This window comes from Ochotona curzoniae, unplaced genomic scaffold, assembly GCF_017591425.1.
Source record: "Ochotona curzoniae isolate NIBS_2020 unplaced genomic scaffold, NIBS_Ocur_1.0 contig_2404, whole genome shotgun sequence".
In the NCBI taxonomy this organism is placed as follows: domain Eukaryota; kingdom Metazoa; phylum Chordata; class Mammalia; order Lagomorpha; family Ochotonidae; genus Ochotona; species Ochotona curzoniae.
The window spans coordinates 3,948,954-3,965,802 of NW_024465451.1; the positions used below are offsets into that span (position 1 = coordinate 3,948,954).

Genomic DNA, 16,849 nt, shown 5'->3' on the forward strand with positions numbered 1-16,849 from the left:
GAACGACAGATGGAATGGGAAGAACGGGGCAGCAGAGAGGGGAAGAGGGGCTAAGATCTTCGGGTGGAAAAACTAAGGCATATGGGGAGGAAAAGTGGCAGAGAGGGGTACAAAAGCGGTACGGAAGCAATGCAGAGCTAAGAGGAGAGGAATGGGAAGAAGGGTGGCGGGGAGGAAAGCTAAGACCAATGGGGAAAGGGGCAGCGGAGAGAAGGGTTTAAATGCAGCCACTTTTGGCAGTGAGGGGTCCGGTTCGGCTTTTCCCAGACCCTCAAGAATGCGCCTCATCATTAGTGTCGTTGCTGGACGGCGACAGTCTGGGTTGGGGATAGAGTTCAGGAAGTTGTGGATGAAGTTGTGGCAAGCACAATGAGCCAGAGCCAAAACCACCAGGAGGCTCCCCACCACTGCCACTTCCCCTGCCCACAAGAAGGCAGCCTGGGAGGATGGGGTGGGCCCAGGTGCTTGGGATATGCCTTACCCTGGTACTCCAGCTTGAATCCAGGCCGGTTCTGGGAGTGGTCGCTGTGGAAATACACGGTGGTCTCGTGGGACGTGGAGAGCAGGGCGCTGGGCAGTTCGCTGCCGCTGAACCTGCCCATCATGCGGCTGGTCTCATATGGGCCATTGCGGATTTCAATGAAGTCATGGTTGGGCTCGGTGGAGAAGTTCAGGAACTGGATGTGAGCTCCTGGAGACAACACAGAGGTAGCCAGTGCCCAGAGCAGCACTGCCTGCTCCACCGTACACTGGAACCACACCCAGCCAGGGCCCCCTGGAGACCTCCCTGGATCTCATCTTCAGGAAGGACTGCCAAGTCCACGATTTATCCAAAACAAAAGGCACCTGTTACTTCACAGCTCCATCCCATGCCTACTGTTTTTTTTTTTTTTTGAGAACAAGGCTCACCTGCTTCAATTCTGATTCATAGGTCTAATATCAGCATCAAAGCAATTTTTACTCAAGAACAAACTTTTTACTTAATAAACAACATCACCCTCAAGCGCCATAGCCAACACTCACATTTTACAGAATGTTTAAGATAGCTTGGAAGCATAAGGCTTAGCAGCACCTATACTGTCTCAACTGTTCTCTTCCTGGGATCCCAGTGGCTTAATCTAGATCCAGTAACCTGACAGCTGACATGTACTCAATTAAGCTCTTAAACTGCATATCCTTGTGCTCTTTGTGGAAAACAGAGGTGGGAATATTAAAATGCGTTTCCTCACGAGATTTTTTTCTAAACTAGATGACGATGGAAAAAGTTATTCAAAAAATGCATTTACTGAGTGTTGGAAAATGCCCATATCACACTGTGACATCGACTGCACCATTACGTACAGAACACGACTAGGATGATGATTTTAAAAACCTGGAGGAATCTTCACCTACCCGCTGATAACGATTCCTGAGCCCCTGCCATGCATTCAGGTGCACCTGCCGAGTGTTTGGGCTGGGCGAAGCTTTGTGGGGGACGAAGGCATTCAAGAGGGCACCGCCTCCACACAACACTGGTCTGGCACGCAGGGTACCCTCAGGGTGCCATGGCAAGGGGATGTTCAGGCTTAAAATGTGCTCACCCGCTGCTTTCCAACTGGGGTCTTTTGCATTTGCATCTGATTGTTTAAAGAACAAAGACTTGACATACAAGGCTAAAAGCCCTTTGTTTTCCGCCCCCTGCATCCCTTACATCTGGAAGGTCTCTCTCTTTGCAGCTCATGGATTTAGATTCTGTAATACGTTTTTGGATTTCTGTTAAACATGCACATACATGACATTATACAGAACACAACAACTTTGAAAATTTCCTTTTTTACTTAGGGTTATGTTTTTAAGATCTATCTGTATTAATATACAAAAACTTGCCTATAAATTCCATCTTGCGAACCACCCAATGGTATGAGTTACCCCTCAATGAGCACAGAGACTCTTAGAGATTGCACACAATTTTACAAGGCACATCTTTGTACCCATCACCAACGGAGCCTGTGCTTTCCTCCTGTGGCTCCGGTGCCCTCCTTACACTCCATCTCTGTGGCCTGCGTGCCCACTAAAGGGGCGGGCTATTAAAGGTTGAAGAATTTGTGAAATAAGCAAAAGGAACTGGCTCGTGACCTCCACCTAGTGGCAGCAGCATGTGAATGCAAGGAAACCAGTGCCATTGGCTAGGTAGGCCCGGTGCTGGCGTGCAATACTTGCTTGAAAGCCAGGGATTGCAGCCACTGTGACTGGACTCTGCAGAGCTTGCATAAGCTCCTGGGACTTAGCTCTGGTGGCTGAACACAAGGACTTAGCTCCCACTTGAACTTGCTGGCCCTAAGCCTTCTCCGTCACCAGAGGCTTTCTGCCCACAGACTGCATGTGCCATTTCAGGGGTTCCCCAACCCGCCGTCCTCAGTGGCTCAGAATCTGGAGCCTCCTGAGGCTGCCACAGTTGTCATCATTCAGTGTCCTTGGCAGATGGACGTTGTAGGCAAGTCCACACTTTTTGGAAAGTCACCAATCTCCCTCCAACAAGATTCAGAGAAGCCTCCCTGGGCTGCTTCCCCTTTCTGGAATCAGAATACAGACTCAGGACTGGATAACAGAAGACAAAGGGGCCATCATCATGTCCGAGCCCCTGGACTGGAAGACCCAGTTATGCAGAGACTCTATAAAGGGGTAGGATGTGCTCCATGTGCGGCTCTCTGGATCCAGCCTTTTTGGCTTCAGCCTGCGAGATCTGGATTTGCATTACATTGGTCGGGAACAGTACCCGATTTAGCAGCCATCCACATTTGCATCCAGGTCAGGATCCTTCACACCTGCCTATCCCCCACGCCCGGCCGGCTCCTTGCTTTTCCTTCATCCTTCTCCCACAACCCACCCGGATATCCAGCCAGCTGCAATGTGTGCATGAAGAATACAAACTCAGTTTCATATTGACCTTGGCTCGATTTAATTAGGATGATAAATCGGATGGGGAGTTCAAAGCAAAACTTGAGGTTTAGTCTCTGTAAAACAGATGATTCTTTCTTTGCTTAACCATCCCAGAGTACCTCCTCATCCCACGTCCCTGGATTGGAGTTTCTTGCTCGAGGGGTCATAACAAGCCCCTGAGATTTCTCACTTCTCCTCCAACCTTTCATCCCTTCAGTCACAGAGACAGGACCTCTACGGACTTGTCCGAGGTCACCATGGGAGGTGGAAGCTCATGTGTGACCCCTGCAGCCCGGGGGGCAGGGGGAGCATGGTGGCATGAGTGGGCATGATGACCCCTGCAGCCCAGGGTCCCATGGAATGAGTGGGGTCTCTACAGTGTGCAGGCTGAGACTTACCGAAGCCTACGGGCAGTGCTATCTTCCAGGAGCAGTCCATGTTACTGGGGTAGTTGCCGGGGAAGCCAGGGCTCAGGATAACCCCTTCCATCTCTTCCACGGATCCTCCGCACTGTGCTGTGACCGGGAGGTAAGATGGAGTGTTGGGACCACAGGCAGGCACACACAGGGCCACGCCGATGTGTGGGAGGACCCCTACAGCCCTGGGTTTGTTCTTCCTGTGTCTTACAACACTGCACACACAGGCAAAACTCAAGAGAACCCGTTCAGGGAAGGCTGTTTAGTTAAGGACTGCTGGGAAGCCATAGGCCCAGGTGAGGGTCTCTTGGGCATGGCTGTCATCTTTGCAGGTCTCTGGGGACCTGCGGGAAAGCAGCGTGGGCCTTCGTACCTCCTCATACCTCCTCACACAGTCCCTCAACTGCCCCACTCCTAACAGCCCAGCCAACTCTCCCAGCCCTGCAGACAAAGAATGAGGGAAGGTGAAGTTGGGCATGATGACAAGATCGCTGTGTGCCAGGCATGGTGCTGCTGGTCAGCAGGTGAAGCTTGGAACAGAAGTGGGCAACCTTCTATGGGAACCCATTGGGAGAAGCAGTGGTCAGGGCCAGGGTTGGGGACATAGACTTCTGAGTCATCTGGGAAAACTGGACTTGGGCTTCAGTGCAACCTGGATAAGGGCACCTCAATTCTTATCCTTTTCTCCTTGGGAGAGGATACGAAATGAGCAGACAGGGGCTGTCTGGCAGGGGAGCCCAAAGCATAGGCACGGGGCTGGGCAAGTACCCTGCAGGGACTTGGCAAAGAGATCTGAGCCCTTCAGTGTGGTGCGGGCTCTGGCCTGGACCTCCTGGGCCATCATTTCAACTTCCCTACCTGTGGGACCTTGGGCAAGGTCCAAGGTCTCCAAAACTCAGTTTTCTCAACTGTAAAGTAGAACTGACAACAGCAAGTAATTAAGGTGGTTACAGTGGAACAGCCGGCCTGTGGGGAAGCCACTGGTTGAGCAGCTAGCTGGGACACCCACATCCAAAACTGGTGTGCTAATGCACCCCTTTAGGGCAGTAGGTGCTGATTCAAGAAGCCGAGTCCCTGCTATGCCTATAGGAGATGGGAACTGAATTGTAGGTTCCTGGCTTTGGTCCGGTTCTTTACTGATATCCAGGGAGTGAGCCAGCAGGCAGACTGTAGTCCCCCCTGAAATGACTACAGGTTATATCACAGGGCAGTTGCATGCAGGAAACCCAACACACAGCAGTGTCACATGGAGCTAGGTTACCTTTCTGACCTGCTTGGCAGGTGACCAAGCCCTATACCCTGGGATCATCATGTGACACTCTCTTAGTTCACTCCCCATCCCAAGTTGGCCCCCAGGGGCACTTTGCTGCCCACTGGGCATCAGAGAACTCTGAGCTTCCTTTCCTGCCTTTGTCATTTTCTCTTTTGATTTTTGTTTTAATTTGAAAGTTAGAGTTATAGAGAGAGGGAGAGACACAGAGAACTCTTCCATCTGCTGGTTCACTCCCCAGAGAAGGTTGCATGGCTGGGAAAAAGTCAGGAGCTTCTTCACCAAGTGGATGCAGGGACCCAAAGACTTGGACCATCTGCACTGCTTCTTGAGCCATCTGCAGGATCAGAAGTGGAGCAGGTGGAACTCCAACTGGCAGATGGGGCTTTACTCACCACACCACAGCGCTGGCCCCAGTCCTTTCTTTTTGAATCCTAGGTGCTTCCACTTCCAGTGTATAAACAGAGGACAGTATTCCTCCTCCAAGGAGCAGTGAAGAGGAGACACAGATACCAAGCCTGCACACATTAGGCACTCGATAAACGCTAGCTTCTGCCTTGCCTGAGTAGATTCTGGAGTGGACAACTGGTTCTGGGCTCATTGTCACGGCTCAGCACAGACAGGGACTCAAAGCCACGCTGAGTTTCTCTGCACGGTTTGGTGTTTCACTAGGACTCATCTGTCATTCCTGAACCACAGAGTCCAAAGCCCAATGTTCCTGGCTATAATCTGGAACCAAAAGCACCACTAGGATGTTTTTGAATCAGCAGAACTCCTTTAGATTTCCATCAGACGACAAGATCATCTGTCACAGACAGCTGACTTGGGATGAACAAGCTTTGACTTGGACTCAACAATACTCTACTGAATTCAAAGATCTGGGAAGTAGCTTTGAGCTACTGGTGAGTCTGGGCTCTCTTACCAATGCAGAGTGGAGGGGGGTAGTTCCAGCGCCGGACGGTCCCGGGCATACAGGAGATGTGGGCGTGGCCCTGTGGGAGTCAGGAACAAAGATGAGCCAAGCCAACCTTGGGCACAACCCCACAGTGGGCTGGAAACTGGGAGCTTGCTTGGGGCTTTGTGTTGACCAAGAGATGCAAAGATACCCAAATGCACTGCCTAAGGGAGGGGGCAAGGCAGAGAGAGAGGGCTGGGGAAGACAATGGCTCCTGACCATTACCAAGGAATTCTCATTACTGAAGGTTTTCTTGTGAGATTTCTTTAATTACTAAATTCCCTCATGACCTTCAAAGAAAATTAAATTTGCCCAAAGTCCAATCACTTTGAACTCTGCAGGAGCACTCGTGAGTCTGGCTGGTGCCAAGTCCTCAAGGCCAAGCCAAGTTTGTCTTTTGCATAAACAGCTTCAGGAGGGGATTATGGTCCCTGAGAGGGGATCTGGGTCCGTTCCCTGAGGATCTTGAGTGACTTGCTGGGGGAATGGGGGCCAGAGGGATACAAGACTGGCCAATTCCATGCTAGGGAACATCTGCTTCTGGCACTGGAGTGCCCAGGAGAGGTACCTGGAGGGCATAGCCTGGCTCGCACTGAAATGAGACCACGTCATTCACCAAGTAGCGTTCACCACTCTTCACCCCGTTACTGGGCACAGCAGGTTCCGGGCAGCTGCTCAGGCCCACGGCTGCGTAAAACAGAGACAGAGGGAAGGTAAAAAATGGACATGGGGCCCTCTCTTGTGTGCTCGTCCTGCTCCTGGCCTTGGGGCTGGGGCTACTCCTTTCCCACGCTGGCACCGTTAAGGTTGGGTGTGTTTGTTTCCCAGTGGGAGGTGGCGGCATGTCCTGACAAGGGCGAGCTTGGCCTGTCCTTGTCCCTGCCTCATCAGGTGATATCCGCCTCTCACACACCCTCCCACCCTCGGCTGTGACACCCATCACCTTGATGTGACACAGCCAGCCAGGAGGGCCCTTCACAGGGCTGGCTGCACCAACATTAGCACCATGCCCTTGCACCTCCCCCAACTGTGAGACCAGTGCACCTTTTTCTTCCTAAGTTGCTGCCTCTGGTGCTCCATTTGAGTCAAGGAAAACAGACTAAGGAAATTACACAGAGAGCATTTGCAGGACACCAAGGCTCCACAGATTCCAAGGCTCTTGCACAGGAAGGCATTGGCCAGGGGTGCCCCATCTGCCCACTCAGCTCAGAGCCAGGAGGCACCCCGGGCCTGGGCTTCACCTTCTGCACGAGGCCTTTCCAGTGCACCCCAGCCTCTCCTCTCCAGGCACACCCTAAGAGGACAGATCCCTTGAGTCAAGGCACAGGGAGAGGGGCTGGAGGAGAGCGATTCTGATATGCGTCTCTTGTCTCTGGTGATGCTCAGGGCTCAGGCAGGCCTGCGGGCTGGGACAGGCTTTGCCTGTTTTCCCTGGTTGGTTGTGTTTTCAAGGTCAGACCAGCTTCCACCAGGGAGTAGCAAGAGTTCCCTCACGCTTGGCCTCCCATGCTCAGCTCAGGCATCCTGTTAGCACTGTGCTCCTTGCGGTGCCTACCCAGCTTACAGATCCTCCTGTCCCTGCTGCCCTTCCTGTCCACCCTCCTCTCTCTTCTCCCTGGGGAGCCGGGCCTTCTTCACCTGTGCCCCTGAGCCAGGGTACCTCCAAGCCCAGCCATGTACAGCAGGTCCTTGTTGCCCCTTCTATGGCGTGCACCCTTCTGATCTGGAGCCTTGGTGATTTGCTGGAAGCCCTTTCCCGTCTCTCCTCCATGGGCTCCCACATGTTCTTCCTTCACTCTAATCCTCTTGACTTTTCAATTGCAACTGATGTTGACTCTGCCCGTCTTACATACCTAGCACGTCACTCAGTGATTTCCTTGGCATCCACTGTAGCCTTCCTCATCCTTCCTGCCTGCTTGGGCCTTTCTCGCAAGAGCAACACAGTCTGAGGGCTTCCCCTGTGCCCCATCTCAGGATGGGGCCTGGGATTTCACACTTCATCTCATCCCCTTGCATCAGGCCTTACCATGCCATAGCACAGGGGAGGTCCCCCATTGCTGAGATTCAGATCAAGCCTGACTAGATGCTGGCTCTGCCCAACATGAGGGCAGGTATTGAGATTACACAAGTGCCCACATGACCCTGTGCCTTGTGGCTTTCACCTTCTCTCAGGAGAACATCCTCACCCTGCTTGGCACCCCACCCTGGCTGACTTCTAGGCAGCAGGTGCAAATGTCTCATCTCCAGACTGGCAGTCTTTGTGCTTCCCCGTGTACCAAGGGAATGCATCTGTAGGTCAGCTCCATTCGAGTCTAACTCAGCCTTAACTAGTCTAACTCAACAGTAAGCAAATCTCTGTGCATGGGGCCAGATTTGGCCAGGGCTGGAAGTCTGGTAAGGAAGCCAAGGTGTGGCTGGACTCTGCCTTCTGCAAGGACAGGGAAGCATGGGGGAAGGGGGAGCAAACTTGTGTGGCTAGGTCTGACCCTGGGCACTTGGATGGCCTGGGGAGTCTGGGTCTAGGCAGCCTCTGCCCTCCTGGTGGCTACCTTGGGAACTGCAGGCTGCCTGGGAATCCATGTGCCTGTAGGGAGCCAAGTACTCCGAAAAGGAACCAGGAAAAACAAATAAGCCTTGGCCCTTGCCCTTGGGGACCCTATTCTGGGCAGCAGCCGAGTCACGTTCTGTTCAGGGGATTCTAATGACTGCATGTGCTTTGTGTCTTCAGATGGGAACTTACGTCTTCCTTTACACCGTCACAGCTGGAAGTGTTGACATTGGCGTTCACCTCTGTAGTCCCACCCTCTGTCAAAACTACAGGGTCCTGTAGTCACTCCAGAAAACCTCTTCATATGGGTTATTTGACCAGCATATGAATGGGACACTTGGAAATGCAAGCCACTGGGTGCCCATGTCCAAACTCTCAGGAGCAGAGACAGAAATACCACAGTCAAGGACTAAGTCATCAGAATGAGCTTGCAGGGCCTTATCTTGGTGGTCTCCCTACTTCATGCAGAATACAGCTTCAGAACTTGAGCTCTCTTACTAGGAAGGCAGGGAGGGCAGAGGGAGAAGAGGGGAGGGGCAGAGAGAACCAGAGCTAAACAGGAAGGAGGCAGAAGGTCCATTCCAATTTCTTGAACGCTGCACAGCTTGACTTTATTTAAGCCGTGCTTCAACAGAGGGACAATGCCTTTTTTTTTTTTTACTGTATGCAATTCATTACTTTTGAGAGCATATTGTTCCATTTCTATTTCAATTAAAATAGAAATTAAGCGTGAGTCATGGCCACAGATGTGACTGTATGGCACCCTCCAAAGCCATCGCCCTCCACAACACAAGCTAATTCTTCATTGTCTTCACCCTCTGGGTAGATTATCCACAGAATAAAATATGACTGCAGGGGCTTGGCTCCTTGGAATTCCAGTCTCCAAATACTAGGAATCAGTGGGGGCAATGGGGATACTGGGGATTGGGACTGCTTTCCCCTCACTGGCCCCAGTAGAAGAGGACAATGGTGGGCAATGCCAGCTCCTTTTTTGCACAAAGACAATTGAAGTTTTCTTGGGTACGAAGCAGAAGAATGAGTGCGTGCTTTAAGGGAGAAACGCATCTTTGGAAGAAGAAAGAACAAAGACGATTTTAAGCAATACTGATGGATGCAAAATACCAGACGAAGAAACACAACTTGGGAGAAGGGAGGATAAAAGAAAAAGGGTGAAGTATTCAAGAGATCTGGGCTACCTAACTCCTCTAGGTGAGTGACACCTTAGGTGTCTGCAGGGAGCAAGGGCTCAGTGTCCCTGTCCTGTTCTCTACCACCCAGGGTCCTTGCTTCAAGCTGTTCTAAGTTGGTTCAGTTCTTTTAGCTCATGACAGACAACCCTTGCCTAACCTCTTCGATTAAATCCATTTACCCTAGTTACATGGGTGGGCATCTGTGTCACAGCTAGTGCTGACCCTACAAAGCCTCTAGTCCCCCGGGGGACTTCTCTTCTTTCAACTTCTCTTTCCAAGCCTAACTCAGGCATACCTGGCTGTATTTAACTCTGAAACGCCCCCCTGGCATACCCTGATACACTGAAATGCCTGTTTCCATCTCCCACTCCTGCACTGTGTGCTTTTGAAGGAAGGGAACATACCTTGTTCATCTTGGATGCTAGGCACCTGTTAGGGCTTGCCTCTTGGCAGGCATTCAAGTCTGTCCTCGACATTCACCTCTGCACCTGTCCTGGGTGGAAGTGCACCCTGTGCTCAGCGCTGTGGCTCTGTCCCTAGCGCCATCCTCAGAAGTGTTTTCTGTCTGTGCATCTGCCTCTCTCCAGTGGGCTCTAAAGGTACCAACTAACTCGATCCTGTCCAATCTTATTCAAAAGCCAAGTACAGCACCTGGCAGGTTGTAAATGTCCAGAATTTGTTGAATAAAGGAATCACAGATGCTGCCACTGCCTCCCTATCTTCTCCTGGGCCCAGTGGGAACAGGAACCTGGCAGCCAGCCACAGGACTCTAGCAATCTCCCAGCAAACCTGACTCTGTTCCTCAGAAGGCACAGCCCTTCAACCCATTTCTTGCTGAGAGTTTCAGCCATGGCCTGCTCAAAGGATGCTGGAAACCAGGGTGTGAGGACGCTAGCTGAGAGGGAGAGATCTGGTAGAAAAGGGAGCGAAGTTTCTGGGCACAGGGGGAGTGATTTCCAAGATCACTGCATCACAGGATGAGGGAGGAGAGCACTGATAGCGGCTTCTGTCCCAGGCAGGGTGCTGGGGCCCAGGCCAGTGGCTGAGGCACTTGCCAAGTGTGGACACAGAGTAAATGCACACATTCTGCTTAGGGAAACCTCAGCTCTGCCACTCTTCTTGGCTGTGCAGGGCTATGAGTGAAGAGCATGCAGCCTCAGGGCATACCCAGTAACTGTTAGTTCCCTTGCAAACCGACCCCTCTTCTCCCCTGCCATGATGCTGGACTCTCACTTTTGTATTCCAAGTGGAAGCCAGCCGCAGACACGCTGATGTCAGAGTAGAAATGAAGGTAGAGTTGGTTGGAGGTGCTGTTCAGCAAGGCAGGCACGGTTGTTCCTGGGCAAGAAAACCAGAATCATTTAGGGGGAGTCTCCCCAAGGATGCCAAGGTTCCCTTGCTGGCATCCTCCCGCCGAGGACCCCCATGTCAAAGACACTAGACAGTCATCCAGCATCTGTGGAGCTCAGGGTCTCTGGCTGATGAGAGAAGGGGGAACTCCAACCACTTCCTGTAGGGTGAGCAGGGACAGAGCTGTAGACTGGCAGGAGGGGAGCTCCTCAGTGGCCTGATATTGGTCCCTCTTGGGCATTTCCAAAGTGACCCTGAAACATCCAATGGTCAGGGCAAGCCAGTGCTAACGGCAGATTACTGGGGCGCATGTGCCTCAGTGTTTGTATATAGCCAGCATGGGCTTCTGGGCCAAGGTCATTGGGCATAACCCCCAGCATCTGAATAGGAGCTCCCATTGGAACCAGAAATGTGCCCACTTTGGAGAGCAGATTGGCAGCACCACAGACAAGTCACCATGGTTACTCTAGAACCCAGCCAGCCCATCCCTAGGTGTAACCCTCAAGATAACTGACAGCATTCAACCCCACAGAACCTCCCAATGTGGGAACAACCAGGATGCCCATAAAATGCGGAGCCCCATCAAAGCAAGGGCTGGCCCACCTGACAAGGTGATCGGCCTGGGACACAGGTTAATTGCAGAGAAAGTAGATGCAGAAGGCCCCGTGTGGTGTGAGTCCTTTCATTTCAACACCCAGAACAGGCCAGTGAGTGGTCAGAAGGTGGGAGGGAGGTGGGGCATGGGAGCTGAGTGTAGATGAGCCCCTGGTTTCTTTTGGGGATGACAGCAATGTCCTGGGATCTGTCAATAGGGACATTTGTAGGACCTAAAGACTGTCCTAAATGCCACTGAAACGGCGAAGTTCATGATATACAGTTGTGTCTCAGTCACAGAAGACTGGTGGCTGCCTCTGAGGACCCTGCATGCGTCCCCTTACCTGAGAAACTCCCCAGCATGGTGACAGTGTTGTCTGCTCCATCAAATACTTCCAGAGAGTCCCAGTTCTGCTCTGTGACAAAACTGATGACTTGAATCTGGGAAGGCGGAGGACAGGAGCATGGGTTAGGCAACCTGAGTCACTGCCTCTCTCTGCTGACCTCCCCTCCCCACCTTTCCCTTCCCTCCATCATTATCCCTCCCTCACCCAGCCTTCCCTCACCCCCTCCAACATGACTCTGTTTTACTCTGTATACACTCTGGGCCTAGCATAGAGCTAAGCCTCCCAGACTAAGCAAAACTCAGTCCCTTCCTCTGAGGTGCTCACTCTGCCGAGGGAAAAACAGGTGTAAAATAAATGATTAAGCCCAAGTAGTGAGACTATTGTAGTCTGCCCAGCCTTTTCCTCCTCTCTTGTTCCCCCCATTCCCTGTCTCCAATACAGGAGACATCCTGCAGCAGGAAGCCAGTGGTCCACTCCTGGTCAGTAGAATCCCAGCACCAGTGCCAGTTCTGACCCAGTCCCAGTTCTGGATCCAGCCCCACCCCTTCCCCAGCCCAAGTCCTGGACCCAGACTCAGTCTTTGCCCCAGTGCCACCCCTGCCCCAGTTCTGGCTCCAGCTCCACCCCTGCCCCAACCCCAGTCTTGGCCTCAGCCCAGGCTCTAGCCAAAGTCCTGGCCCCAGAGCCAGCCCCAGTCCCTGCCTTGGCTCCAGCCACAGCCTTGGCCTGAGCCCCAGGCTCAGTGCTAGCTTACTGCCTTTCTGCTGACTTGCAGCCTCCCAGCCCCATTCCCAGCCTCTGCTCCAAGTCAGGGTACCCTTCACTTGGCTCTTAGCCCTGGTTACTAGTTCTACCTCCCATTCAGCCCTGGCTGCCATGCCCCAAGGGTGCTGGGCACTTTGTTGCTTTTCTTCCTTGCCTTCATCAGCAAGTCCTAGGGAAAACCCCTCAAGCCATGTGTAGAACACCTCTGGGTCATGTTGTGTCTTCCTGTCCCAGGTGCAGGTTTTTTCTGTCTACTGGCAAAGCCAGTGCCTTCCTATCCTGCTTCCCGAGCTCCCTGCCTCTGTTCCCCAGCCCCTATGAGCTGCTGTGTCTTTGATTATGGACTGGGCCTCCCTGACTACAGGAGCAGGGCCCAGCCTAGCTCAATGTACCTACATGCCCCTACCTGGATGCCGGCACCCTCCGGGACCATGATCTTCCACACACAGTTGAGGCTGTTGAGGTAGGGCTCTGGGAAGCCGGGGGACAGGATGGTGCCCCTGCGCTCCGTGAGGTTGCCTCCGCAGGGCACTGGGGGGGAGGGAGATGCAGCTCTGGTCAGAGGCTCTTCCCACTCCTCCCCCCAGGCTCTACCCTTGAAGCCTCCCAGCCTCTGCAAAGGACTCTCCTATGCTGACTCCCCATATTGAGCCCCCAGAACTGCCTGCACGTTCTAGCTTTGGCCTTTTCCAAGGACTTGTCCCAGTACACCCCGCTTCAGGCATTGGGACCCCAGACACGTCTCCTCTAGCACCCCAGCTCCTCCTCCTTCCTGCTCTCACACTCAACCTCAGGATGATGGGGCATTTTGAGCTTGCAGGCATCAGCTGGGCCCGCCTGCCTCCTCCAGGGAGAAGGGGCTATTGGTATTTCCACTCCCTTGTTTCCCTCCTGCAGTCCTGGCTTTCTGAGTACTCACCCACACACGTGGGTGCTGAGACATTCCACTGGGCCAGGGCCCCGGGCACAGGGAGGCACTCAATTTCTTGGGATCCCTGCAGGGCATAACCGGAATTGCATTCGAAGCGGACAATGGCGCCCACGGAGAAGTCACTGCCCAGTCTCTTGCCATAGCGGGGTTCCGGCACGGAGCTGCACTGCGTGGCGCTGGTTCGGGGTACGGCTGCAGAGGACAATGGCACTGAGGGGCGGACCGCACCCCTCCAGAAACTGGCATGGTGGTGCCCACCAAAGGACTGAGGCAAAGATGATCTGCAGGGACCTTGTGAGGTTCTGGACATTTTATCCTTTAGGGCAGGGGAGGGGATCTCCAGATGGTCTCTTCTGGAATGCAGTGGAACACAGAGTGTGGCTGCTGCACTCTCTAGAGCCATGGAGTGCTTGCCATGGGAGTGTGTGCAGCACACGTGGTCCATTAGGGTTGCTGGTGCTCTAACAGAACGGGTTCTCACCTCTGTTCAAAGGGTCTCCACCCTATACCTCCCTGTGTGCCTTAAGACCATGTTGGAGTCCTGAGTGTAGACACTCTCCCCCAGTGACTGATGGCACATTGCAACCCAGGTCCCAGGGATGGCACCCCACAGGGAAGCACATTCTGGGCAGAGTAGAATGGACAGGTCCCAGCTTAACACCTGGGCCCCATGAAGTGGATGTCCAGGTGGTAGCCAAGAGCGCTAAGACACTTTCTGGGCCAGTGAGGAAGTAAAGAAACTTTGGTGATCTGTTTGCTACCACGTAGTTTGCCTGCTGTCTTCATCCTACCAGTGTGGTGCTACTCTTGTCCCTATATTATGGGTGTGCAAATTGGGGCTCCAGAACAGGGAACAGCAGGTGCCTAGGTAGAAAATGGTTGAGCTAGGGTTCATATCCATGTCCCTGTGCTTGCTCCGTGCCTTGGCTGTGTCTTGTAGACCAAACCAAGCATCAGTGGAAGACAGTCCAGGTAGGTCCTGCCAGTACCTGCCAATGCCTCTGGGCTTCACTAGATCATTGACCAATAAGAGTTAGGGCAGAAACTGGCTCTTGGGTCTGATTTCCTTGTTCATTCTGCAGAGTTTGGTCAAAGAAATGTCTATTGAACAAGCAACTGTATTAAAATCCACTGACTTTCAGTGAGGTATGACACAAACCAGCCACTGACCGCCCCCCCCCCCCCAAAAGAGGATGAGGCTCAGACTAGGGGTCAAAGGAACTCACCGTCAAACTCCTATGCCCTGCATACCTTGGTAGACAAAGTGGAAACCTCTGGCTGGTGCTTGGCCTTTGGCACTGAACTTAATGAGCACTTGATTGGAAGTGGCCAAGGGCAGCGACTCTCCTGCCAAGATAAAAGGAGGAGACAAGGGTTGAGTAAAGCCGTTAGGCCCAGCAGGGACAGTCCTGGTCAGGAAGCAGAGGCTGCCCACACACCACAGAGCAGGTGCTTCCATGCTCCAGGCAGCCCGAACCCAAACACTCAGAGTTCCTGGAAAGCACGTTATGTGTCTAATATGATATCTTTGAATTGCATTTCTCTCCAGCTTTTGGAAGGACACTTTTGAGAGTAAAAAGGTGTGATCATTATGTTGGGAAGACCAAGTGGATTTGAGGGCTGTCTCAGGCAAGCCAGGGTGTGCTGACACGCAATCAGCGACACCCAGATTGGGAGAAAACTTGCATCGGCACAGGAGACCGTGGAGGGTGACAGTCTGTGCAGCTTAAGGTGGAGGTGAGGTAGCCCCTTGCAGTGATACAGAAGGGGAAGGACGGTGCTCAGTGGACCTGAGTGAAGTCTAGAAGCTCAGAATTGCTTGTTGATACACCACCCTGCTGCACACACTGGGACCTCCGAGCATGGCTGCCAACTCTGCCATGGAAGGGGAGGAGTGGTAACCGGAGCCAGGCTTCACGTGCAATGAGGGGAGGACTGAGTTAGGAGCCACTGCCAGGTCTGCCATGGCCTCTGAATGCCCACGTGAGGCTCCTGGCCATGAGGAGCTATGGCAGTCATCCTTGCTGACTTCTGGCTCCCAACAAGAAACAGGAAGTCTAGAAGAGAGCCTCCTTCCACTACCACTATTTCCAGCTCCTTCTGGAATTATGAATGAGAAGGGCACAGCTCAGGTCTCCCAGCCTCCCAGCCCCAGCCTTGAAAGATGTATGTCTTTCAACCACTCTCAGGCCTCAGGTCAGCTTCAGTCTTGAGCACCTTTCCTCTCAACAGGAGAGCAGAGTCAAACCACTAGGTAGAAGAAAAAGTTTCTGGGGAGGGACTGACACCGTGGCTCACAGGTTAATCCTTTAGCTGCAAGTGCTGGCATCTCATATTGCTACCAATCATGTCTCAGCTGCTCCACTTCCCATCCAGCTCTCTGCTTATGGCCTGGGAAATCAGCAGAGAATGACCCAAAGGCTTCGTACCCTGCACCCACAAGAGAGACCTGGAGGAAGCTCCTGGCTCCTGGCTTCTGGCTTTGTATTCTCTCAACTCTGGCCATTGTGGCCATTTAGGGAGTGAACCAGAAGATGGAAGATGTTTCTCTCTGTCTCTTCTTCTCTCTGTAAATCTGCCTTTCCAATAAAAACAAATAAATCTTTGGAAAAAAAAGGTAGGGTTTTCAAATTTTAAGAGAGAAAACTCTGCTGAGAAGTCACAGCAAACATTCTACAACAGACAGGCAGAAACCTCTGAAGACTGTTGATCGCAGATCGCAGTTGTTACAAGGTTACCTCTTGCACTGCGTTGGTGACATCAGAGGGAGGACACGTGATCAATGAAGGCACAAAGAGATGAGAGATGTTGGCATCAGGCAGCTGGATCTCACAGAAAGTGAATAGAGATGGGAAGGGAAATTTGGGAGGTTCTCCTAGAATCCACAGGGAGAGAATAAAGTGATGAAAATGATCAGAGATGCGGCAAACAGCATAGAAGATAGATGAAAAACATGTGCTAGGCACATGTCAGAAATTCCAGAGAAACTGAAGGAGGAAAAAGGAACTTCAGACAGGAGATTTTTTTTGCTAACTTATTCAGATGGAAGCAGTGTACAAAGTGCCAGAGGCAGTTAGCGAGAAGAGGCCTTCCCCCATCATAAGATGTCCAACTGTGTGTGTCAAGTTTGAAAAGCAGGAAAAAATATGAAAATCCTATGCCTGCAAAAGCACAGTTCCTATGCAAGGCCAGTGTAGCACGCTGGACCTGTTTGTCTGTAATACTGGATATTGGGGCAAGATGGAACCATCACTGTAGTATTGAGCGATAGATTATGTGACCCATGACAGTCAAGTTGTCATTCACAAGACACAACAAAAGGAAGGTATTCCATGCATATGAGACGACAGAAAGCCTCTGCAATCATTCTAAACCCAAATGAAAAGGAAAAGAATAAAGGAGAGAATTCAAGAACTAGCAGAGATGAATGTAATCTGGAAGAACAGCTAATCTTAAAAAACATCGCTAATGAGGAAACAAACTATAAATGTCAAGATGTATTCTTGGGGAAGAAGTCCATAATTTAAAAATAATTATTAGCAATACTAATCCAAAAATATCCAA

At 52.1% G+C, this 16,849-nt stretch overlaps 1 protein-coding gene across 1 annotated transcript in view; it reads right to left on the reverse strand.

The window, feature by feature from the left end:
- The window catches only part of CSMD2 (CUB and Sushi multiple domains 2), a 580,178-nt gene that overhangs the window by 89,079 nt on the left and 474,250 nt on the right, over positions 1–16,849 (reverse strand). The window contains exons 33-41 of the mRNA XM_040974400.1: positions 14,537–14,632; positions 13,274–13,477; positions 12,761–12,885; positions 11,587–11,683; positions 10,532–10,636; positions 6,129–6,247; positions 5,528–5,597; positions 3,318–3,434; positions 482–691 (exon numbers count right to left, since the gene is read on the reverse strand). Coding sequence (XP_040830334.1) covers positions 482–691; positions 3,318–3,434; positions 5,528–5,597; positions 6,129–6,247; positions 10,532–10,636; positions 11,587–11,683; positions 12,761–12,885; positions 13,274–13,477; positions 14,537–14,632 — 1,143 coding nt within the window. The remainder of the gene's footprint in view (positions 1–481; positions 692–3,317; positions 3,435–5,527; positions 5,598–6,128; positions 6,248–10,531; positions 10,637–11,586; positions 11,684–12,760; positions 12,886–13,273; positions 13,478–14,536; positions 14,633–16,849) is intronic.